The sequence below is a fragment of the Monomorium pharaonis genome, chromosome 11 (assembly GCF_013373865.1).
Source record: "Monomorium pharaonis isolate MP-MQ-018 chromosome 11, ASM1337386v2, whole genome shotgun sequence".
NCBI lineage: Eukaryota > Metazoa > Arthropoda > Insecta > Hymenoptera > Formicidae > Monomorium > Monomorium pharaonis.
In genome coordinates, this window is record NC_050477.1 from 5,434,475 (window position 1) to 5,453,759 (window position 19,285).

General features: G+C 40.7%; 1 protein-coding gene and 1 long non-coding RNA gene across 6 annotated transcripts in view; one reads left to right on the plus strand and one right to left on the minus strand.

Moving 5' to 3' along the window:
- Positions 1-19,285, minus strand: part of LOC105835168 (serine/threonine-protein kinase NLK) — an 83,280-nt gene that overhangs the window by 10,240 nt on the left and 53,755 nt on the right. For all 5 annotated transcript variants that reach the window (XR_004965091.1, XM_036294036.1, XM_036294038.1 and 2 more), the window contains one exon: positions 11,820-11,926. Coding sequence is in view for 4 of the 5 variants with exons in the window: in XM_036294036.1 (XP_036149929.1) it covers positions 11,820-11,926 (107 nt within the window). In the remaining variant the exon portion in view is untranslated. The remainder of the gene's footprint in view (positions 1-11,819; positions 11,927-19,285) is intronic.
- On the plus strand, positions 752-4,064 carry LOC114254666. Its single transcript, XR_004965092.1, has 2 exons — positions 752-1,577; positions 3,491-4,064. It is a non-coding gene; the product is annotated as an uncharacterized LOC114254666 (long non-coding RNA).

Below are 19,285 nucleotides of genomic sequence, written 5' to 3' on the forward strand. Positions count from 1 at the left end.
TTGTACGAGACTGCGAAAATGATAGTGACGGAAGAATTTTTCTCGGCAGCGTGACAAGCTGACAAAACATCAGAGACACGACACGTCGTCGATCGCGTCAATGTGAACCCAATTTTCGATGCCGATGAAAATTTGCGCCTGGCGAAATGCAGGTCGGCTCTCTCCCTTGCCCCCCCCCCTCCCCTCATCTCACTATGAAAATTCGAAGCACTTCGAAACAGTTATTATATCAGGCTTAATCAAAAATCGGTTATTATTTTGTCGAAAATGCCCGTCGATGAAATTCGGGCCGCGCACAAATGCGATGAATAATAGCCGAATTTACTCCCTTTAATGGAGCAACGTGCGGAACGTAAAAGTTTTTGTGAATTCCTTGCAATTTAATCCATCTATTATGCGAGTATACATTTTACATTTATGAAGAGAAATATAATGATAAAATGTAACAAAAATATAATAATATATATATATATATATATATATATATATATATATATATAATATAATATAATAATAAATTGGAAGTATAACACTTTATAAAGCGCATCGAAAAATTCAAGAACATTGACTTCACAATATTAAGATTATTCCACATAAGATGTAAAACGTGACAGTCAAAATAAAAGCATTAATAGTATCATTGACGTTTTCGATTGGCTGTTCCATTCGCAGTTGCATCTTTACAATATCGTATATTAATTTCACGATATTGTTGAAAAATACATTCGTGTATATTTAAACTGTCCTCGATTTTCTTGATGCTTCTTCAATTTCAAAATCATATTTAATTTTCGAACTTATTACATTAGCTTTTTAGTACATAATATTACGCATAATATCAGTACGTTTCGTAATCGGAAGTGTAACATTATATCTACAGTTTACATTTTCAAGATAATAATAGTGACAACGATAATGATCGCGAGTGGAGGGTAGGTGTCTTAAAGCTCAAATTAATTATTTATAGCACACAGCAGGAATTTAACAGCCGATAGGTTTGCCCCATAGCGGGAAAGGTCGGGCGAGTTTAACATGTAAACCATAGCGTTGCCCCCATAATATCGGTCGACAAATACTGTAAAACGGGGGGTAGTGTCGATCGAGGCGTTTCGAAATCAATCAAGCCATTCTTCGCTCGTTTTATAAATACGCGAGTGACGCACGTGACGCTTTAATTAGTCAGCGCCGATTCAATCAGTCGACGTACGTACGGAGCGTTCGAGAATACGACGTGATCTCTACTGAGAATTATTTCTTGGATCAGTTTACGGTGGGGAATAGTTTACAGTAGGAAATCTCGGGATAACTCATGGGGGTTTCGCGAAAGCTCCTTTTCCCCCTTTGTTTCCCCGCCTTACTTTCAGGAAGCGATTTATCTGCCGCGCGAGAACGCGGCGAAGAGGTGAGAAATGACGCGAGGGGGCGAAGGGTGGCGCGGCCGGAGCAGGGCTGTAACGAGATTCCTTCAGTTGTTTCCCGATCCATCCCCGTCAACAGATCGACTTCGCCGTCCGTTTTACGGTTGATTCAGAAAATACTACCAGTTGAAAAAGGCACACCGGAGGTGTATTTTTAAGGTATTGGCAAACGCATATTGGCAAGTTAGCTCGCTCCGAACGTTCGATCACGCGCGGTTTCAGCCTCTTCCCCGCGGTTTCTTTACCTCATCCCGCGATGTTCTCGTCTGAAATTGAAAGAAGCCCGTCATGGAACAGGGATCGTCGCGATGCAACAGCAATTTATCGCTATCGGAGAATTGATTACTACGAAATATCCTCGCAGAGACGTGCGCATGACGAGATAAAATTAGAGCGAATGAGAATTTACCGAACTCCGGGTCTCCGGTCTATTTGGATTTCCAGATTATATTTGGTAACTTACATATGATCTGTTATACGCACGTACGTATGATGCTGTAGGATATCATATCCGGAATTGCGTCCAATCAGTGTTCTGAATGTAAGTCACGCCCGCCGCGAGCGCATTCGGGCCTCGGTCTTCGCGGCAATAAAACTCAGCAATATTACCGGGGGTAATCCGTCGTTTGGGAAGGGGAGGGGAAGAGGGTGGCTGCCCGGGAAGACCGGGGAGTCCGCCTCGTCGTAATTAAAGTCCCTCGTCCGGGTTTGCTGTACGGCCGCTCTTATTATCGTATCCGTTCGCACGCGATTAACTCGCATCCCGAAAGCGTTCTGTCTCTCTTTATCTCTTTCTCTCTCTCTCTCTCTCTCTCTCTCTCTCTCTCTCTCTCTCTCTCTCTCTCTCTCTCTCTCTCTCTCTCTCTCTCTCTCTCTCCCGCTCGTTGAGTCAGAATCTTCGCGTGCGCTTGTTTAAGCAGCGTGAAAAATTCATTTAGCTGCCAAGCTGCACCGCAGTTTAATCGAATGTTAAATTATTACAGATGAATTCATATCCCTTTCCTTCATCTTTCCAGAGGAAAATATTCCATATTTAAAAGGAAAAGGGGTGACTACTTAGTGAATAAATGCATCCAAATATTCAGACATCAATAAGTCTTAAAAAAGTATTCTAAATATATATATAATACATAATATATGCAATATCTATTTATGAAATCGCTTATAGATCTGTAATTTCTAGTTGAATGGCAAGAAATCAGAAGAGACAGAAAAATTGAATATTTTATATAATATAGTAATTACAAGCGATCAAAGCTAGCTAAAAATATCGTGTAGAATTCGCACATTCAGGTCTCTTAATTAGTTTCTAGTTAATCTGCAAAATTCGCTGTTGCATTCTGTTGAAACATTATACGGCAGAACGTTCTGTTAGTCTGCATTTGTAGCGATATTGTGCCGATCACGCATTATAAGTCAACTTTGAAGCTGTTCACTATCGATAAAATCCAAGCGAGAGAGCCGAATAAATGATGAATTCAGTTATATCGGGCAATTAATTAGCCGCGCGCGTGCGGAAACGCCTGCTAATTAAAGTCCATCAGCGAGCCACTTATGAATATCCCAATTATTTAATGTCCTTTATCAACGAAATTAGCCGACTCGCGTACTTCCCTCATAATCAACGTGATTTCACGTACGCGTTACATCGCCACCCCAATAACGCGACCGAGATAACGCGAAGCGGGAATGTATTTTACCGATTAATGCAAAAGAAGAAAACGTGACAAAAGAAACCAATTAATGCTAACCAGCTACGAATGAGTTTTCTAACGAGACGCTACAGTTATTTTCATTTAACTTTGTGTGTATTTGATCACAAACACGCGCGCGCACCTCTCTCTCTCTCCTCTCTCACATCCCATGTAAACTGAATTAATTTAATTGGATATCGTGTTAATTAATCGAAGTGTGAACATGACAACACGTTCAAACGATTTTGAAAAAATCAATAGTTTCTCACAAAAGAGCCACCAAATCGATACAACCAAAATCCCGACGCGATCTACTAATTAACGTTTTTATTTTTTTAAGTATCCCAGAGATAATAATTGTCATCATTATTATTACAGCTTGTTAACAGAAGAGCAACTCTTAAAAGGAAGAGCGTGAAAAACCGGTCAGGTGGGTTCATATATTCTCGTCTAAAGTGTCGACATTTCTTTTGCAACTATTCACGAATTACCGGTACGATCCGTCTGGTCCGTCGGCTCATGTCATCCACTGGTGGAGGAAGGTTGCCGGCAGCCTTGGAGTCGATAGCCGAGACGAAACCGGGTCTCCCGAAGAGAGGCCTTGACTTTCGTACGTCTGTAATCGAGGAGTCGCCGCGACCTCGCTTGTCGGCCGAATGGGAGAAGAAATAAAGAATCCCACACCGACGAGAACGCCATGATGCCGACGGTGCGATGAACCCGACAACGGCGGCCCGGCCTAACCAAAAGCTTGAGCCTTGACCATCTCAGTGACGATCCTCGAATATTAGCGTATCCTCGAATACTCGCGAAAAAAGTACTTGACCGTTTCATCGAACATAATTATTCTGGCTTGATTTTTTAATGTTTAATTGGATAAATTATCTAAATTTTGTATATATTTAGCGACGGATTATTTATGGAGTTGTATTCTGTTTAATAATAAATAAAATATGATGAGAAAGCTCGAATATTGCAAACATAATTTCCCATTGCGTAACACGACGTTGCATCATATTTTATAGAAATAAAATAATTTATACAAATAAAATTTCATACATATAGATATTTAATATAATTCCAGTGTATTAAGTTTTTTTTTTTTTCAAATATTCATCGCGAGGTCGCGAGTATCCGAACGAACGTCGGCGCCGTGCGTCGCGACGCCCTACTCGCGGTTAATTTTGATACCCGCCGTGTCTCGTCGCCACGTCACCGGACTCGCTGTAAACAAGAAGCCTCGCACCACCGCGCGAACTTATTTTCAGCGAGGCCGATAACCGCGCGCGCGACCACCTGAGAATCGCCTTTGGCACGGCGCGCAGTCGAGCTGCCGTTTACGCGTTACGACCGGGATATACGTTCGTATTTCCCTCGTATCGCCTTGAGATTTGCAAGAACGCGGGGATTCATAAATCGCGCGCGAGAATCGGCGTCTCTCGGAGCGCCTACGTTCGAAGAAAAACGTTCCCGCTCGCGGTGAGAACTTGGAGAACGGGCCCGTCCGTAGAGTCCTCGTTAATGGGCAGTAATCGGCCGGCGCGCGATTAATCACCCCGTCGAGTAATTTATCTCGCGGAGGGAGAGGATATGGAAAAGGATTCGTATAATGAGTGAGCCGTGCGCGGCTTCCTGTCACGCGTCGAAGTTCGCGAAGAGTGTCTTGAGTGTCGGACGACCCTCACCGTAACAACGTAAGCGCAATACCGCCGCTACGCGAATATGCGAAAGCGATGTGCTAGTGATCGCAAGCTTTTGCGCTTCCATCGAAATTTCGCTTCGTCCGCGTAAAGTTCCTTCGCTTTTTCACCACGAACCGATGCTTTCTATTAAATTTTGCAATTTCGTCGTGCGTGCAACCAAGCTACCATTTCGTAAATTAGAAAAATGAATTTAATATGTAAATTAACCAAAAAATATATAGTTGAAAATCACACGAATATATAAGAACAGAAATCGAAAGAATCTTTGAAGAAAAAGAAAAGAAAAAGTCCTCTCGATATGTACAATTGATAATTATGTCACTCGCTGTGCTCGTCCTTGAAAGAACGTAATTTCCGATTTTCTTTTGTTCGTGCAATAACGTGTTTTATCATTGGATAATCTTATCTGTTCTCGGATAACTGATACACGTCGTATTATTCCATTTAATGAAAATGTGTAATTTATTACATCATGGTTTCCATCGAGCGCTTGATTAAGGATTCAACTTCGTGGCGTGAGTATATAGCCGTGTCGTTCTCAGAATATTATCCTTGATCGATACACCTGTTGTCGATTAAGTCAATTCCGATCAGACGTTGAATTTAATTAACAACACGCGCGCGCGTGCATGCACGTACTTAGGTACGTTACATCGGCATCGACCCGCTTCCGGCATACGTCTCGCCTTCGTGTAGCACATTTACCGTCAAATTAGATCGTAGACTGCATATCATGAATTAAGTCGTACCAGAGGTTTCGAAGATGAAGAAGCCCATTGCGTACGCGAAAAATTAAACTGCACGTGGATGAGAGAAGAAAGGGAACCTTGAGAAAAAGTTTTTTTGTAGCTACACAGAGAGAAAGATTTCTTTAAATTTTATAAATATTAGATATAAAGAAATCTGTTCAAAATTTATTAAAAGAAATATATGCTTTGGAATAGTCGAACAAAACTGTTTATTAAATCTAAAGAGATCTTTCTGTGTACAACTAAAGTTTATCTACCAAATACGGATTCTTACTGGTGCAACTAATTTTTTTTTTTTCGTGCGTAGTTGTTTACTTTTATTTTTTGGCAATATATAAAATTATTAAAATACTTTTGAGGAGAAAAAATAAGATGCCACGTTTTTGATATAAATTTGATACCACTCTACGTCGCCGCTGCATGTGGCTTGCATACGTGCAACGAAAACTTAAAGCCAAGAGGGTTCGCTTTGGCGAAGTTCCAGCCGATTTAATGTCGGTGCTTGTTAATGTACAATGTAGAAGAATGACAGGCGACTGAATGTGAGCTAATATTTGCTCTCAAGAGCGGGACTTTGAATTATTAACTTCGTCGACTTCTGGCTTCGACTTCAGGCGGCGATTCGGGAGAAATTACAGTTCTCGTGGTTTGCGAATTAACGAGTACTAATTATAACATTTGGAAACCATTCCGATAATATCTTGACAAAGAAGAAGTTGATCTATTGATCAGTTGTATCAATATAAAATTTGAAAGTTGCCTTTTTAAAATTTATAACTTGTAATTAATTAATATATCGTAATTGAAATTACAGTTACAATACACAATAAAATTATTAAATTTATAAAAATTAAATTACTAAAATTACGGAACTCATAATAACAATTGCAATCGCATGCAAATTCAGTAATCATAAGAAATCATACAATTTTCTCGCAATCACAAGTGTAATGATTAAAAAATAACAACGCCGGATTTATCGCGACAAATAATATCCATTTAATACGCATAATGGTAATTTCTTGAACTTCTTGAACTTCATAGTTGAAATAAAAACATTACCTCGTTTGCTTATGCGTAAAATACGCCGGTATTTAATTAAACTGTTTTGTTTTTTTCTTTCTGCTTTCTCTATTCCTCGCTGTCTCTTTATATCAAGCGTTACACTTATTCGTGAACGAAATAATATGCCGTATAATCCGCTCATTAAGATTCGTTTGACGTCGATCGCAACCACTAGCAAGTAGTACGAGCGTACAAATCGACGAAGTCAGACACATCGCGCGACACCTGTCATATTATTACACGCGATTAATTACTATTACTTAAGTGTAATTACAAATTTCAAATTAAACATATCATTAAAGTGCAACTGTCTAAAGAAAAATTAATTTCATAAGATAAAATCTTGTGTTTTCTCGAGAGGTGTTACGAAATACATATGTAGAAGTATCATTTGAAAAGTAACTTCATTGAAAACAATGTCGAAAATCAAAGGCTAAAGTATTTACATATTGTAAATGACATATTTTATACTCTTTATGTTCGAATCTTTCTTAAAATTTTTGTATTAGTATAATTTCTGAAACAATTATTTTTTGGCGAAATTGTAACGGAAAGAGAAATGATATACCGAGAACAATTTATTCTGAATTTTAAATTTAATTAAAAATCATATTCTACCTTTAATGATAAAAAATCCTTGATGAATTAAATTAATAAAGTTAGTTGATTAAAAAGAGTCAAAGTTAAATCAATCAATTCAAGAACAAGTAAAAATATTCACAGTTTTTATGATGCAGTTCTTGTCCAAATTAAATTCAATTCTTTACTAAATCCTCCGATAAACTGTTTATCCGGCTAAAAATACATTTCCCTTCCTCTTTCGCTTTCATTCTTCGGAACGATATCGGTTGCTCTTGTTGCCAAGATATCGATTTGTTGTTACACAATGTTCGCCCGTCTTCGCGATAGATTAAAAAGGGAAACGCCGCGATTTCTCTTCAAAAAGATATTGCTTCTTAATTAAAACGTCACGACGGGCAGAAGGGGGACGGCGGGAGAAGGTAGGAGGACGCAGGACGAAGGAGCAGAAGTAGGCGAGGTAGTTAGAGAGGAGAAGCCAGAGTCGACCGGATGACGGGGGTCCGGGGTCATGGTTGGGCGGCGGCAGGACTGGTTTCGAATCAGTCAAGAGAAGAAGAGGAATCCGCTGCTCTCTCTCTCTCTCTCTCTCTCTCTGTTCTATCCGCTGAGCTTTACGCGTCGCGGCGCTATATTGGATGGAAAAGTCCGAAACGGATTTCGGAATAGTCAAATCCCCGTGAGAAGATTATGATACAGAATCTTCTAAAGAGAATCGTTTTCTTCATATTTCTATCGACATAGGCACGTCATTACGTTACAAGTAGCTATCCTCTTTCATTTCTCAGACTAAAGAAATTAATAAAGAGCAACAAAAAGGATACTGTCACGTTGTGTAAACGAGTGATTGATGAAAGGACCCGTTTACCATGTTTTTTTCAGAACGCCTTAAGTTTAATCCGAAAAGCTAAAACGCTCCGAGAGCCAAAACGCTGGAAATTTCATATTGAATGCGCGACGTTTGAAAGCGGCGAGTCGCGCGGACTCGTGGGAACGACGGGCGGTCTTACCGGAAAACGTGTGTCGCTCGCTTTCCGGCGTCTCGAAATATGTACCGTTGACGTACACAGAAGCTCGAACGAACCCGCATGACGGAACCCGGATCTAACTCGAACGTTGACCTACATACACGGTCAGGAGAGCGGTCCTGGCCAGCGAAGGTCCTGATGAACATCGCGCTTACTTTAGCAGTTTATTAAAAAAAAAAGGGGGGAAAATGATCACAATAAAGGAACCTCAGCAAACTCGTGATAATAAACACGCGATTATCTTAGCAATTTTGATTCTTGTGTTGTGCGAAACGAATAAAAATACACATGATTTTGAATTTCAAAACAAAAGGATAATTATACGTTGGACAATAATTTTATCTCTGAAAAATTCTTATTAATATCGTGCTATAGAAATTAAATTCAGTTCAACGAGATTATCGGTATTTACATTAAGAGTATTATAAAATTTCATTTTTTATTTTAATTATATAATTGTCAATTATATAATTATACCATGGCTAATATATTTTCGCCATTTTTCTTTTTTACTCCTCAATTCATTCATTATTTACATTAAAAATCCCTGTTATCTCCAAGATAATTCCACGTGACTCATAACGCAATTTCGTCCTGACAGTCATTCCAATCACATTACGTTACATTGAGACACTATTTCTTCTCGTGCTTGCTCACGCGAGTATCGAAGACAGTAATTTCGAGATGTAACTCGATCTTGACGGGAGAGAGAGGAAAAAACGAAGGGGAAAAAACCAAAGAAACGAGACGCAAAGACGTCGCCGCGGCGAAAAAGAAAAGATCTTAATAATGAGAAACCTATAGAGGAAAAATTATTATTCGCGGCAGTGCGCCTCGGTCGGCTAGCGCATAATGATCCGGTGCACTCGCGTTGCTCGTGCATCGCAATTCGCGTTGCACTAGTTGCGCCACAAACCTCCTTTCGGACGAGAGCGGAAGCGAAGGGATGAACGCAGCGGGGTCTCTCCTTCGGCTCCGCTGCTATCGCGCGCGATTCGAGTTGCATCCTTTGCGAGGAAGCAGGAGAAGGGGAGAGAGGATGAGAGACGCGGCGGAACCTGTCGTGACAAATTATCCTCGAAAACAACCGGCTAAAGGAGAAACAAAAGTGACGACATGACGAATGATGAATTAAGGTGGCTACCCCCTTTGCGCCTCGTCCGCCACGTCTTCCACGTCCTTTAATAATAGAAGCCGAAGGATACACTCGGCCGCAGAAGAATGCATTCGCGAGAGGGTGCAGCTCTCTAACTCGATCACCGCGGTGGCACACAAAAATATTCTCTCTCCAGGGAGTCGACAAATTCGATCCGATTTTTTTTTTTTTTTAATTAGATTTTCTACTCCGCGTCGGTTTGCTTTCAATCTTACTTTGATTCGTTTGACTGCAACTAGACGCGAATATATTTTCTATTTACAAACGTCGACTTTTCCGCCCGAGTTTGCGATCTACAAAGTTATGCAAATTCCCCAACGCAACCGTGAACATCGCGGTCCTTGGGGAAAAGTGATTCAATCGGTAGCGAGATTTTATCTATCACGCACGCGATAGATCGCAAGATGTGCTCTAATATCGTCCAGAGCCACTGTATGTGCAAAAAGAGAAACACGAGTAACAAATTTAGCGCATATCGTAGCTCGCCTCTCGTTTTTTTTCTTCTTTCATCCTCTCCTTCCATCGTCGGCCCTTTTTCTCTCTCTCTCTCTCCCTCTTTCTCTCCATCGACGATTTCATTTCGTCGAGTGCCGCATTCGGTCGCAATATAAGCAAAATCGATCATATGAAAAGATGACTTTCTCTCTCTTTCCCTATATCTTTCTCTCACTTTCTGCTACTATTTTTTTCGCATTTAATTAAAAATCTGCGACTGTCCGTTGCAAATAATTGTCCATCGTGCATTCCAATATTTCGTTAGATCATGTGAGAATTCGAATTTTTCGAATTAAACATGCAAACACAATATATTATAGTACATTTAATACTCCGAATTAGATATTTGAAAGTATTTAACAAGAGCAAAAAAATTCTAGAATTAAGGTGATTTTTAAGTAAGCAGTTTTTAACATTCGGACAACGACTTTCATATTTGTCTATTATCATCATGGAATTTCATTTTCAGACGATGCGCACCGCTTTCCTTTTTTCATTCTCATGTTGTGTCGTGCCGTGTCGAGACCCTTTTAATCCGGCGCACACCCTTTGATCTTCTCTCTCTTTCTCTCTGTCTCTCATTCGCTCGATAAGAGAGATGTTTATCCCACGTTTTTGGATAACCAAATCGCGCGAACACGAAATACAAAGGGACGGTAGTCTTCTAATAAAATTCCGCATCCATGAAATGTAATTACGTGCACTGTGCCTTTGATTAAAATTACGCTCAACGGTACAATATGCAATGTCTAACGCGCAGAAAATCTCAAAGTCTTTTTCATATCTCTACAGAGAGAGAATATATAGAATTGTAAATATTGTACTTATCTTATCACGTGTGTCCTTCGTACGTTGTCGCGTTAAATTTTAACATAACCGACATTAATTCTGCAAGGACTGCTGTTATCAGTAAAAATTATTATCCTTCATATAATTTTTATTCAACAAATTAAATTTCAATACCGATCACACATAGTGAAAAATGGGTCGCGAGAGAGTATATCTTCACGAGTTTTTTTTTTGTATACGAAAAGAGAAAAATAGTGATGGAACCGACCGAAAGAAAAAAAAAATAAACGAGACACCACGAAAAAGGTAAACGAACATTTTTCAAGGGAAAGGGATAGATCGACGGAGGGGCAAGGACGAGTAATTCGGCAAGCCAGACAATGTAAGGACGATATAGTAGCGTCGGGATCCCGGGATGATCCCGAGGGATGAATAGAAACGATGCTGTTTATCCCAGTTCTCCCGCCCCTCACTGCTCGACTCCCAGCCTCCACCCCCACCTAACCATCGCCCGACGACGACGACGCAGGCAATATGCCGCTCGTGGATTTTTATAACCCCACCGACTTTTCCTCCTTCTTCGCCATTCTCATCTCGTTCCTTGCACCCTGTTCTCCCCCATATCCTGTTCGCCAACCCTTCCCCCCTGGGGGGGGAGGGGTTCTTCTACCTGGCAGGCTATCTCGGAATCTCGACCTCAACGACTCCTGAGAGGTCGTCTAAGGAGACTGGACCAGCATCTTCGCCGTCCTGGGACCTCTAACTTTGAACTTTCTCATCCCCTCGTACCTTCTTTATGGGCTTTCGTTTCTCGACGAGGACACACACGTTATGTCTTAATCGAGTTTACCCGCTAGTTATCTACCTGCATCGCACATCTTCACTATATTCCTTTAATTTAACTTTCTGCAAAACTGTCATCACCTTGTAAAAAATTATAATATGTAACACGAGAATGTACGATTAAATTCACAAGGCTGTATATATACACGTATATTGTTACGTTAAAATACACCGTTGTAAATTTTAAAAGCATCAGGTGATATACCTTCGCCTTTTTTTTTATTTAAAAAAAAATTTCCGCTCGTATCGTTACACGCGCAATAAAAAGAACGTGGGTACATTAAAACTGCTGTTACTCACCTCGTAGGATCTGATAAAGGAAGACCTTGATGTGGTCCGGGCTGAGATGCTGTGGACTCACGATGATCTTGTGTAAGTCGCTCTGGAGCAGCTCGGTGATCACGTATCTGTGTTGGGTGGCTCGTTAAGGAATTTATCGATTATGATCGCTCGTATTATGCTAAATTGTGTCGCATGTGTCGCACCAGCGACTAGCAATTAACAGGTGATTCTCCTTTCCATATCGTTACGTCGCACCCGTAGAACAGGCCGACTAATTTCACATGCGCGCGCGAGATGACAACTTTATTTAATCCCCTTAATAATCTTCCAATTTCATTTTTGGCACGCAGAACGTAAAAGTTTTCGATATAACGTCACGAACATATAAAGTGCAGTTAAGTGGAAAAACTCTTCGCCAGAAGTTATTAAGCATAATTCTTTTTTTTTTACAAATGTAAATGTCCGCAGCGTGTAAAACAAAAATGTTAACTTACAGTTTATTATGTAAATATTAATTTTAATATACGAGATAAAATATCAAATTGTAATGTTTTCAGAATATTAATTGGAACATTAATATATATATTAAAGCAAATTTAATCAGGTTGTCGTTATTTTATCTCACGGTTAATAATTACTTTACCGATGTTTATCATGAATATCATAATGATAATATTTATCTTATTATTATTATTATTGCGCATACATGTTACAAATATCCTTCATTACCAAATAATTTTCTATTTCCTTACTGACCGAATAATATTTCACTGTCCGCTTAATTGTCGCGGGTTAAAATAATAATGATTGGCCGGTCTCTTCTGAAGAGGAAAAATTTTTATCGGAACAACCGCCACCGAGCGAATAATCCGTCACCGAGTTATACCGATCCATCAACGTCCGAAGTAAAACTGCAATCGCGCTGTAACGCGGTGTAAAGTAACACGCGTGCGATCGCTTCATCGTGAAATATCCGTGTCACGTGTGCGGTCGAGAGAGTTAATATTTTCGCAGCGGTTGATTTATAGCATATACGAATGCATTTGGCGAATGACCGAGCACCCGATCGCCCGGGATAACGTAATAGATAATGAATATCGATATATGGCTCTCGATGGTATCTACTTGCCTGCTGCTGACAGTGATCGAATCGGCCATAATGAATACGATTGTCGATGTCATAATGCCGGGAGAGACAGAGGGAGGGAAGATGAGAGGATTCACATTACACAGAATCGATGTTTGCTACCGGGAGACTTTAAATCATAGCAAACAATATCAGAAAAAAAAAAAACATATCGACAAAAAGATCGCGGTACCAAAAATCATCAATAAGCGAAGTTGGAATTTCCTTCTGCTTCGCATCGCGACAAAAAGTTTATTCCTTTGCCAATGTAAAAAAGCATCGTGATACAGAAAATCTAATTACTTTGATCTGTATGTGATCCTGTAACTATAATGTTCGCACTTTACATCGAAATGTTTTTTTCTTTTCGACGATAATTTCAATGATAAGCATATGGGCCCCTAAAAAACTATGAAAAATACGTTTATTCCGCATTTCCTGACCAAGATCGTAGAAATGTCGGGGAAACGACTTCGAATCGCGCAATATCAGGGACGGGGCGCGACGTCGCGCGTGACATAATTTCGGCCCCGAAAACTCGCTCTCGCGCGAACAAACGCGCGGGAGATGTTCTAGGGAACGCGAGATAGTCGAGAGACCGAACGAAATAGTATAATGGCGGAATGAGGTCGACCGGGTAGATTGGAATGCAGGTAGAGGCTGCCCTGGTGCGAACCTGACGCGGTATGCAAGTCGGGAGGGAGGAGGGGGGGGGGAAGGAGAGAGAGAAAGAGAAAGAGAGAGATTGCGAGAACTCAAACTGGCTTTGAAAAAGAACCTGGAATCGGGATTTGAGACGGTTGCAATTTTTGTGACTCCGTATTTCTCGACGTCGTTAGACACACATGGCAAAAAAAATATTATCGCCGCGCTCTTTACATTCTGCCGCGTTCAAATTATCTATTGTCTGAAGGCGAGTATTGATTTGAGAGCCTGTGGCCGCTCCTAACTGCGCGCAACGAAGCTGAAGCGCCGATCGATCGATCGCGATCAAAGACCGAAGAGCGGGCACATCGGCTCCTTTGAATTATCAGAAGCTCGACGTTTCGATTTCACAATATGAAGTGGGATAGGGTATTGCGCTAGTCCATAGTGTTCGTGACGCATAATTACCGTTTAATAATTGAAGCGTTGAGAAGGATACACGAGGGGATATAGAAAGCTCCGGTAACGGCGAATGAATGTGCGAAAAAGAGTTTCCCTCGAACTGCCGTCGGTAACTTTCAAATTACGAGCAATCGAAATGACACTTTCACTGCACCATTCAATAAAGTACGTAAAGTGCAAATGATTAAAAAAGAACATGGATCACATTCAATAAAATTTCGTAAAATAAGCTTCGCGACAGAAAACAAGTCTTTATCAGCTTTCAAAAATCGATTTTGTGATTAAATTTTGTAATTTGGTGTAAAAGTTGACGTTTAAGCAAATGAATAACTATGCGCAATGCTTTGGGCTTCATCGCGTACAAGATTCGTACATCTAATATCAAGGATTATTTTATTTGAAGAGGCGAGAAAGTTCCACGCTCCCTGTATGTTATACGTCAAATATAAAAAATGTACAATGCATTGCTCACTAGAGCAACTTTGTGCGAGGAAACGTGAGATTTCGTACCTTTTGCCGTTCCAAAAAGAAATCAGCAAAAAGCGATTTATCTGAACAAGTGCTCCATTCCAAATTGAACTTTGCGTTTACAGGAATACGATATCTCTTCGCTACGTCGTAACATCTCTATTGCTATTTCAGGGCCATGATTGATGACCGTGAATGCCTTCCGACGTAAACGACTACAAGATCCCATCAGAAAACTCGTGCCGCGGACGCTAAGGAGGGTAAATTTTTGACTATGTACTCTCTTTCGATCCTCATCCGAAGATATTTTTCTTTATTGCTTATTATTATAAAATAAAAGGAAAAAAAAAGAATATTTATCCTGCATTCTGATTAGTAAGAATATTCAACAAATATAAAATAAAATTATCTTAATTAAGCAACAGAGTCTGGCAAAAGTAACTCTAATTTTCCTTTGCTATATAATTTTTACGACGATCCTTTCTCACGGCCTTTTTGTTCAAGAAACACAAAGATCCTCCTAACTATCGGTAAGGAAAGAAGAGAATCGTCCTTTTTGCGATCTACGGTATACCATAAAGGCGAGAATGCGGGAGACGGAAAACAATAGCCGAGGGCGACTTTGCCGGATACATTTTCAGAACTCTAGAGATTAGAAGGATCGACGCTTGGGGTGTTTTTCCCAGGACAGGGGCACTCAATGCGCGCCAATTTCTGCAGAATCCGATACTAATGTCACTGACGTCTAGACATTTTCGTGGAAGAAAAAGATCAATTCCAACTTAATAATGGAGAATTCGCCGTAAGAAGAAGTCTAGCTTAAAATTAACAGTGCGTGATAGAAATGAGGTGTGCAATTATAAAAATACGTTAAAGATGCAACGATGTCAACGTTAGAAAACAGAAAAATCGAGATGGACCGCGTACGCTTTCCCCGAAAGCTCTCTGCCATTGTCGGCATTGTGCAGCACGCTTAAGGCACCGCCGCACGGCGGATCGATGCATGCCTGCCTGCCTGCCTGCCTGCTTGCTTGCCTTGTCTGCCTGCCTGCTTGCCTGCTTGCCTGCCTGCCTGCCTGCCTCCTAGTAGGCACGTCGACCGGTTCCTGGACAAAGCGAGAGTTGCCCCTAGCATCATCTCTCTCCCAGCTCTCTGCTCTGCGCCGCGCCGAGCGAGTGAGCGCGAAGGGAATTGAGTATCCTGCCGCTTTCTACCGTCTTCCCTTCCCTTCCGTACCCTTCCTATCTCTCGTCTTCCCCCCCCCCTTCGCACCCCCTCGTCTCTCTCTCTCTCTCATCCGGTACCGGTCTAAGGAAGAAGAATCTGGAGGTCTCTAGATGTGCGGATTCGCTAGGAGTCCTATATCTCGCGCGAATAAGCCACGAGACTCGCGACACGTCGGGAGATCATATGGGGAGGACGAAAAGACGCATGTCTTATCTCTTCTGTAATTTTCAACCACGTGAATCCATTCGGATCAAATAAAATGGAATCGCCGTTCTGCGGTTAATTCTTTCTCGTCGTAAGTCTCGGCGAAGGTTGCGTCATTGTTCGAAACCTTAATGTGCTTTCAACACATGGCATCTTCGCGTCTAGACCGCAAATTAAAATTCGGTGTCGAGCAAGTGTCGAACGGGAGGAGTTAGTTGCACATCTCTCCACAGCTTCTGCAGCTCCAGAAGAGATTGAATATCGGCAACATCCTTTTAGAATCTTTGTTGGCTGGATGACAAAGAAGTGGCCATCGACGACGACGACGACGGAGATAAGGATAAGGTTGATGATGATGATAATGATGATGATGACGACGACTTAAACTCCGAGGTGTTCGAGGCCGATCCGGCTCGTTCGACCGGTCAACCGAGTTCGAACTCGACTCGCGCGAACGACTTCGGATCACCTAGAGAGAAAGAGAGGGGTACTCTCGGTGATACTGTTCTCTCGCGTTGCTTAAAAAAGGCGCGAACCTAAGTCGCGACGATTTGAGAAAGAGTTTGCGGCATCCTGAACGGAAATTCGCGTTCGAGTTTGGTATGCTTTCGAATGAACCTTGTGGGAAATAACTTTTTCAAACATATCAGTTAAAAAATACGTATATGACCTATAAATAATAAACAATTCGTATTTGAAGGTATTTGAAATAAATTTTTTTACGTATGAGACAATGATAAAAATTTGAATCATTATTTCATATTACTTTGTTAACTTAAATAAGACGTATTCATCATATAATTAATATTTCTACATAAATATTTCTACGTACTATCTACATTTCAAATTTAGATAAGTAATAATTTCTAAAGTAATATTTTAACGTGACTTTAAAAGAATGATTGTTTTTCGTAAACGTAACGAATTGCGGTGGGCAATTAATTATACCTGCGCGACATACTACGTGCGCCGTTTAAAAACCGAGAGAAGTGCATTCAGAATAAGTTTCCGTGACTTTTCCTTCCGACTCTTTCCCCACGGGGAGTCACGTGTTCACTTCCGATTTTGCATACATTTAAATACTTTCGCGATGAATCTCGTCGAGGATCCGCGACCCGGACACCCGGTATAAATTTCGAGTCGCGGTGTATATTTAGCGCGAGCAAAACGCGACGAGATAAACTGTTTCGCGTGTCCCATTCAATCGCCATTTCGTGTCTCAGGATTCGCTACTCGATTTCCGCGCTAGAATATTTGCATTCGAGGAAAGGCTACGTCGACGATAAATCCCTCGCGAATCCGAAGCCCCTAAATTAAAAGTGTCCAACGTCAAAGTCGCGGGAAGATGCTCCGTCATCAGGACTTTCGTTTCGTCGATACGTACTAGGAATCGAATCGGGACATTTCTCGCAATGTCATAAAAAACGCAAACGATCCCAAAGTAACGATCCCCTATATTTCTTCCTATTTTTGGCCGAGCAAAACCCATCCAGATAATACAATTAACCTCGTTTTTCGTGAGGGTATACAAGATACAAAGTTGCGCTCTTTCTTTTTGTAAAAAAGCACAAAAAGTGCTTGTTTCGAAGTAAAGGTAAAACATAAAATAGAATTTTAATTAAAACAAAATGGGGAAAAAATATCGGTTTTAGTTTTAGTTGCGACCGAAAAAGTCACACGTTATCGAAGACATTATCGAAATTCATTCTCGGAAGTGGAAGTTCTTTTTCAGTAGAAAACTAATAAAAAGCGTCATTAAAAATAGCTGCTTCTTTGCTCGTTATTAAATAAAACTCGCTCTTTTCGTAAAATTGTAAAGTTTCTAAAAACAGCTGTTTGCGAATTTCTGTTTCCACGTCAGAATATATACCATTATTACTATTATCTTAGCATCACTTGCATAAAGTTTCCATTCTATTATGTCGACAAAACAAATTTGTTACTCCTACGTCATCGCAAAATAAGAGCGTCAAAAGCGTCAAAAATCAGAGAAATCAGAGAATACTGTACACATCACCGCAGAAACATTGAATTTCTCATTCGGTTAGGAGATAACGCGGTTTTTAATTAGCTCATTATTCAGAGCTAATTATCTCTTTCTCTATCTCTTCTTCTCGCGTTCGTGTAACCGGATTCTAATGATTACGCCACGGATGACAGCTATTCGATGAAAATTTTACGTACGCGTGTCAAGCGAGGAAGGAGAGAAAATGTAGAAAAAAAAAAAACGAGGGGCGAAACGCGAACAAAGGACCCTCTGAACCGGCCGAAAACTCGTGCGGTCGATAAGTCCACAAGGCGCGATGTTTAATACGTTTGGAAGAGGCAGCGAATGCGGGAGGATACTGCGATCAATCTCGGAAATATGAACCCAAGGAATGAACCTCAGATAAAAATTATCGCAAACTCGTGACATTGCCCAACCTCTTTTTTTTTTTCTTTCGACGTAACCCGTAATTAATGTATAAAGTTGAAAACGTACTTATAACAATGATAAAGTGCAACGCGATAAGGTATCAGATCGATCGGGAATCAAGTCTCTCTTTACGTCGTCGTAAAAGTCGCGGGAAAACAGACGGACTTCTGGATCGAGACGTGATGTGCTTCTATTCCGCCAGATTGGATAAATTTGGTTTTATTGGTTTGGAGATCCTTAAAACGAGATATAGTTTCACCACTGTGTCCCGACGACGCCTTAAGCGCCGTTCACAACGTCTGACCGCGGATAATCAATAAAGAGTCCTGCTACTCTCTTTCTCTTTCTCTCGCTTCCAGCGTCGCGACGCCGACGGCCTCTTATACAGCGACGCTCGTCGATCGTCGACGATATTCCAGACGAGACGACGAAAAAAGAAACGTCCGCGCCAGCAGGCGGACGGTTTATTTAAAAAAAAAAAATGAATCGCTTGAATCGGAGTCGGGAAAATCTCCTTCAAACCTGCCGGGAAAGCCCGACTTCTCCAATTATTCGTTCATTAATCTCGAATTTCTCTACTTCTCTCCTTGTCACTACGGAAATTAATTAAATCAATAAAACGCGAATTGCATGATTGAAATAATTAATAAATACAATTAGATTTAAATTAATGGAAAAAAAGCCGATGTGGCTTTTTGTACGGTTTTTTTTGTTTGCAATATTTGCATGCGTGGTTTTATCATTTAACATCGTGTCGTGCACGTTACAAAGTGCCCTCATTAATAGCGCGCGTTCTAAATACCGCGCATCGATACTCAAAGGGAATACTCGCGTAAAAAGGGACCATCAAAGGATGAGGTAGAAAATTATTCACATCCCGCGTTAGGTGGAAAAGCGTCAAAAAGAATGTTGAATATCGCAAGTGCGTCTGACGT